This window comes from Leptidea sinapis, chromosome 6 (genome assembly GCF_905404315.1).
Source record: "Leptidea sinapis chromosome 6, ilLepSina1.1, whole genome shotgun sequence".
In the NCBI taxonomy this organism is placed as follows: domain Eukaryota; kingdom Metazoa; phylum Arthropoda; class Insecta; order Lepidoptera; family Pieridae; genus Leptidea; species Leptidea sinapis.
Window position 1 is genome coordinate 2035732 of NC_066270.1, and position 6762 is coordinate 2042493.

Genomic DNA, 6762 nt, shown 5'->3' on the forward strand with positions numbered 1-6762 from the left:
AGTGGTAAGAGATCTCCACTTCAGCCATTCTATTTTGAATATCACTTTCGATATTGGCTTTAGTGTTAATAATGGACCCGAGATATTTGAATTCGTCTACCTTATTCAAGGGGTTGCCCTCGATTGTGGGTGGCTATATGTGTGGCTGGGTATATGTGTCGCTTTCAGAGAAATTGCAGTGCATATATTCAGTTTTCTGTCGGCTCACTCTTAGACCTTTTCCCTAGAATGCTATCAGCCATGCTTCGAGGCTTCTTTTAAGTTCCGGCTGTAATTTCTCTACTAGGACTACATCATCCGCATATAAAAGTGTCCATGGGGCCGGTTTTTGAAGATCTTTGGTGATGTAGTCCATGACGATGTTAAATAGCAGGGGACTCAGTGTAGATCCTTGATGAACGCCGACTTTCACTTAGAAGCTGTTACTCATGCCAGCAGGTGTACATGTCTTGAATGATACTTATGTACTGTTCCGGTACTTTTTGGGCCCTGAGTGCTTGCCAAATGAGCCGACGAGGTATTCGGTCAAAAGCTTTTTCCAGATCTATAAAGACCATATGCAGATCCTTTTTAAGGGCTTTGTACTTGTCCATTAGTATCCTCAAGGTATGTATTGCCCACTCCCCCATCAATAGTGCCCACTCCCGCAGTAAAGCCGCACTGATTTGGTGAAATTGTTGTGAGTTAATACAGTCTCTTGACCATAACTCTTTCCCAGATCTTAAGGGTATGTGACGTTAACTTGTCAGATAGTTCATGACTACATTAAATAAATAGCAGAGGGCTTAGTGCGTAGTGCACTAATGAACGCCAACTTTTATATCGAAGCTGTTGGATGGACCGGCTGAGCTTCTGACGCAGGTTTGGACGTTGTTGTATCTTTAATGATACTTATGTAGCATTCAACTATACTGTGCGCTCTGAGCGCCTGCCATATCAATCTCCTTGGGATTCGTTCAAAGGCTTACCAAAAAAGCGCGTACGCCTTCCTTACAGGCCGGCAATGTTTGTGTGGTTCCTCTTGTGTTGCAAGAGAATGTGTGTGGTGGTGATCATTTATAGATTATTTATTATTTTAGATAACCCGTACGCTCGTTTGTCCTCCTTTTGCATTAAAAAAATCATTGCTCTGAGGGAGTGATGGCATCTCGATGTGTAGTGTATTCTGCATAGAAATTTGGAGTGCAACTTTCATTCTAACAAAATTTCTGTATCCACTTCTGTTTTCTATTTTTAAATCCTATATTAAGTAACGATAGGCCCCTTCTCGTTGTCGTCTCCTCCAAAATGATCCCGGCCTGTACTTGTGTGGTTTCCTTAAATTAACCTAATTTTGTTCCAGCGACTCTGTACATCTTTCTAAGTCTTCTTGTAGCTCTCGCACACTGTCAGATATTAGTACTACATCGTCAGCAATACAAGAGATTTCCTGGAGTTGTTTTTTGTTTTTTTTCATTAAGGAACGATAGGACCCTTCTTGCTGTCGTCTCCTTAAAAATAAAATTTACCTTATTTTGTATGATGTACAATTATACTGCACCCATGAAGCAAAGTTACGCAGTACCTTCACTGTCAATTGTCAGTCATTATAATCATCAAGATTTCCATGACGATCGGTCTTGCGCTGCCCTCATCCAACGTATTCCGGCGATCTTGACCAGATCGTCGGTCCATCTTGTGTGTGTGTGTGGGGGGGGGGGGGGGGGGGGGGTACGACGACGTCATCCAGTGTTGGACTCGAGGACTTTACTGACCCAAGGGCCATATTCTGTCCGTCAAATTATGTGCCCTGCCCACTGGCAAATTTGTGTCGCAATCGTATGGACTATGTCGGTTACTTTGGTTCTCCTACGGATCTCCTCATTTCTGATTCGATCTCGCAGGGAAACTCCGAGCATAGCCCTCTGAGCGACCATGAGCTTTCTCATAAGGCCCATAGTTAGCGACCACGTCTGCGTACTTATGGTACGTACGTACGATATCTTTTACGAGTCATCACTGGCAACACACACTGGTTGAAAACCTTTGTCTTCAGACACTGCGGTATTTAGGATGAGAAGATTTTACGGAGCTTCCGAACTGTCGAATCCAAGTTGGATTCGACGAGTGATCTCTTTCTCGAAATTGGACCTGCCTTACTGGATTGTTTGTCCGAGGTAGACGTACTCGTCGACAATTTCGAGAGTACAGTTCCCAATTGTTATGGGAGAGGTGCGACATGAACATTAGACATGATCTTCGTCTTGTCCATGTTCATTTTGAGACCTACTCCTTGGGAAGCTGTATTGAGGCCATTGAGCATATGGCTTAAGTCTTCCATGGCCTCTGCCATGATTACGATAGTGTCTGCGAATTGAAGGTGAGTGATGTATTCGCCGTTGATGTTGTTGTGCAGTCCGTTACAGTCCAGAAGCTTAAAGACATCTTCCAACGCAGCGGTGGACAGCTTGGGCGATATGACATCGCCTTGTATGACTCCCCGCTTATACCCCCAGCCCCGTACGCGTGTGTTTATAGTTGTACCCTATCCAAACATAGCATTGATATTGCGAGCTTTTGCCTCTCTTAGTTCTCAAAACTATTACCTATTCAAAAATTACGCCAGTTATTTGCCTCAGATCAATAACGATTTGAATATGCTTTCAAACATTATCAGCAAGAAAAACAGGCTGCTTTTTTTCATCACAAAAAATGTGATGTACCACATATAATGGTATGCACCACTGTAGTTATACTTTCTGAGGTTAGTAGTCAGTGTCTCATTTATTTTTAATTTATTAATGTAAGAGAAAGTTTACAGTACACATTATGTTCAGAAAATAGCCATATATTTATATTTAATATTTATTTATTACACAGGTGTAATTATAGAAATGGTAATATACTAAGTACAAAATCAAATAAACTTAGATTAAATCAGCAACATTCATTGGCATCTCATCAATCTGTGTAGAATAGTACTGCTCAATGTCTCTCAAGATCCTGATGTCATCAGACTTCACAAAGTTTATTGCAACACCCTTACGTCCAAAACGGCCAGATCTGCCAATTCTGTGGATATACAACTCACGATTGTTGGGTAAATCATAGTTGATGACCAATGACACTTGTTGAACATCAATTCCTCTTGCCCATACATCAGTTGTGATTAGTACACGGCTGTAAGTAAATTCAAATTATATTGTCAGTTTATAACAGTCACCCACTACAACATAAATAAATAGCTAATATTTGGTTCTCTGTTTGCCTTCCGGAAGCAGCGAAATTCACAAATTAAAAAAATACCAGGCATGTCTTAGGTTGGACTTTTACAATGCACTTCCATATGTAACATAGAGTGTTGGAAAGAGCTGTTTGACCTGATTCCTGCAGCCAAATTCAATATACATGCAAAAAACTAAACTGAAGGATAATGTAAAGTGGAGTGTGGTGTGGCTACAGTGTGGCAGTCAAATATCTTTTTTTCACAAAAAAACAAAGCTATGGAATCAACCATTAAAATTTTCTACAATGATATGACTTATGTGCCTTTAAATAAACATCTTCATGATATTTAATATACTAGTTGGTAAGCTTTCTTAATAAACAAATATACCTTTGGCCCGATCGGAATTCCTTCATTATATTATCTCTTTCCTTTTGTGGCATATCACCATGCATGGAACTGACTGTAAAGTTTGCTTCTTGCATCTTCTGGGTCAGCCAATCTACCTTCCTCTTAGTGTTACAAAATATAACTGCCTGTGTGATTGTCAGTGTATCATACAGATCACACAGTGTGTCAAACTTCCACTCCTCACGTTCGACAGCTACAAAGAACTGTTTTATGCCTTCTAGTGTCAACTCGTCACTAAGAAATACAAAGATATGTTATCAGCATAAACCTACTGTCAATATTTAGAAAGATACAATATTATATTTTTAATTGAAATATGAAACTATTAACTATTGGAATAAAAAATTGCGGTTGCTATAGTCTCACTAAATAGCTATAGAGATAAATCTTACCGCTTCACCAAAATTCTTATAGGATCTGTCATAAACTTAGATGTCATTTCAAGAATCTCATGTGGCAATGTAGCTGATATGAGAACAACTTGTGTTGCTGGTGGTAAATAACGATAAACATCATAAATCTGTTCTTTGAAACCTTTGTTCAACATCTCATCGGCTTCATCAAGCACTAACATTTTGATAGATCTTGTTCTCAAAACACGTCTTCGAATCATATCTGAAAATATTTATACAAATTACTTATATTCTTAAAACAATCATTGCCAAGAATTCATATTGATATCATTGACTTTTAGCAATAAAAAAGATACAAAATAAATGTTATAAAATTAGTACCAAATACTCTTCCTGGTGTTCCTGAGACAACATGCTGCCCATAGTCTAGTTTTCTTATGTCTTCACCCAAATTAGTTCCTCCAATACAGGCATGACATTGAACATTCATGAAGTCTCCCAAAGCAAGGATTACTTTCTGAATCTGTGTTGCCAATTCTCTGGTAGGGGACAGCACTAACACTTGTGTCTCTCTGAGAGTAGTGTCCAGTGACTGCAGTATTGAAATTGAGAATGTTGCAGTCTTGCCCGTTCCTGATTGTGCTTGTGCAATGACATCTCTCCCTTTTACAATGGGTAGGATACTACGTTGTTGAATGGCTGATGGTTTCTCAAAACCTAAAATAAGAAAATTATGATTGATTGATATTATTAGTACATTCAAAGTTCATATTATATAGCGGAGGAAAGTAATTGCAACATACCGTATGTGTATATTCCCCGAAGTAGTTCGTCACGCAATCCCATAGTATCAAATGTCGGGATAACTTCCACATCTTCACTAGTGTCGAATTCGACATTAGACAAATCTTCTGATATTATTTTGCGATTGTGAGATACTTCCGATGCCGTCATCCTGTTTATTTATACTGTTTTACTCAAAACTTTCTAAACGCTTCAATCTGACATGTAAATTCAGTAGAAGAATCCTTCAATATAGTTTCTTATAATATATTATGTTAAACACGTACTGAACAAAACAGTATTATTTACTATATATGTATTACTTTTCAAATAAAGCTAAATTATAATATTTGTAAAATAACCACTACTAAATATTCGTGACAAGCTATTGAGATTTGAGATGTGAGAAACAATTTGATAATTTGTTGACAGAAATCAGAATCATAGAAGTAAAAACAATATGGCCGGTTTCATAAAAACTTAGAGAATACAATTAATAGTAATTTTTTTTTTGGTTCTGTTCGTCCATCTGGACAGGCAAAGGGGTCAAAAGCCCATACAGCCAAGTCTTCATTGAAGCCACAGTTAATTAAAGGTTATTTTATATCACACAATTCGGTAATCGTTATTCTTTCTTGAAAAATGAGAAGAGACATCTGTGCAGTGAGTGAGAAGTTTCATAAAATATAATAATTATAGTAGCTAGTATTGTCTCCATTATTAAAAACTTAGGCTAAAACAGTAAAATATTAAACGTTTATATCAATTGTACTAGTTATTTAGTAGCTTTGGTTAACCTTTTGTGAAGTGCAAGAGGCACAAGGGTCACATACACATTTATTTGAAATAAAGAATATCCTGATTTTTATATTCTACTAAAAACGTACTAAAAAATATTTTTTATACGGCGTATACTATACGAATTATTTTAATTGATTACTAGCTATGAATACCCGCTTCGCTGGGTCATTTTTAATTGTATACTTATTTGTTAATGTTAATAATCTATCACTACTTACTTCACAATTTTTTCACATAAAAGACACATTTTCTTTTTTCTTATTAATTTATTGATCTTACTTATTTTTACATTAAAATCTTACGACTAAGTTGACATTAATATCTTTTATCATCTAACATTAACTGATATCCTAAACATTTTTATTGAAATACATTCTTATATACTACGTTTACAGTTTTGCATTCTGGTGCATAAACAAATAAATTTTCTTTCTGTCCTACGCGTGAAAAAGCTACATAAAGTTGACCATGTGAAAAACAGGATTCTTTTAAATTAACTCCACAAAATCAGAACGTCTGACCTTGCGCCTTATTGATAGTCATACTATAAGCTAATCGTACAGGAAATTGTAAACGTTTAAAATAGAATGGTAAATCATTCGAAATTATTGGAATTCTTGGTATAAAAACCAAGTTTCCTTTTTCTTTGCCAGTGAGAACTTCTGCCTCAATGATGTTGTTCAAAATTTGTTTTACGCATAATCTTGTACCATTGCACAATTTTGGCGTATTAAGATTTCGCATTAATATGACTGGTGATCCAATTTTTAGCTTTAATTCATGAGAAGGCATACCAGGTGGGTTTAATGAATTTAAAAATTCCGTTGGAAAGTTTAAACTTTCATCTTGATTCATCATTGTATCTATTGATTTATAGATTTTTTCCTCTCCCGGTATCATTTCCTGTATTTTTTCATTTATTCGTTTTACTGCATCATTTTTTGTAACCAAAATTGTTCGGTCAGACAACCATGTTTTATTTAAATAATTTTGTTGTATGGATGGATAAATTTTGTCTATAAGGTGTTCTTCGGTGTCTACCACATGACATATCTCTTCAGTTAAAATTATTTTACCAGACTGTAGATCTAGTGGGTAGGTGCCATTCCCAATTTTCAAAAGATTGTCGGCAAACTCTTGTGCTTTTGGATCTCCAGTAATTAACGCTCGCATATTTTCTGTCAGTGATAACTTTTCAACATTGTTCCA

At 36.5% G+C, this 6762-nt stretch overlaps 1 protein-coding gene across 1 annotated transcript; it reads right to left on the minus strand.

Moving 5' to 3' along the window:
• Positions 1 to 2830: 2830 nt before the first annotated feature.
• On the minus strand, positions 2831 to 5173 carry LOC126964872 (eukaryotic initiation factor 4A-III). Its single transcript, XM_050808191.1, has 5 exons — positions 4773 to 5173; positions 4351 to 4686; positions 4009 to 4231; positions 3596 to 3850; positions 2831 to 3159 (listed from the first exon to the last, which is right to left on the minus strand). The coding sequence occupies exons 1-5, from the start codon at positions 4921 to 4923 to the stop codon at positions 2907 to 2909; spliced, it is 1218 nt and encodes a 405-aa protein (XP_050664148.1). The 5' UTR covers positions 4924 to 5173; the 3' UTR covers positions 2831 to 2906.
• Between the last annotated feature and the right edge of the window lie 1589 nt (positions 5174 to 6762).

Coding starts and splice junctions, on each gene's coding strand:
- LOC126964872 (XM_050808191.1), bottom strand. CDS start 4,923: ATGACGGCATCGGAAGTATCTCACAATCGCAAAATAATATCAGAAGAT. Junction 3,851..4,008: donor ATAAGAATTTTGGTGAAGCG/GTAAGATTTATC, acceptor TGTATTTCTTAG/TGACGAGTTGACACTAGAAG. Junction 3,160..3,595: donor GAATTCCGATCGGGCCAAAG/GTATATTTGTTT, acceptor ATTTACTTACAG/CCGTGTACTAATCACAACTG.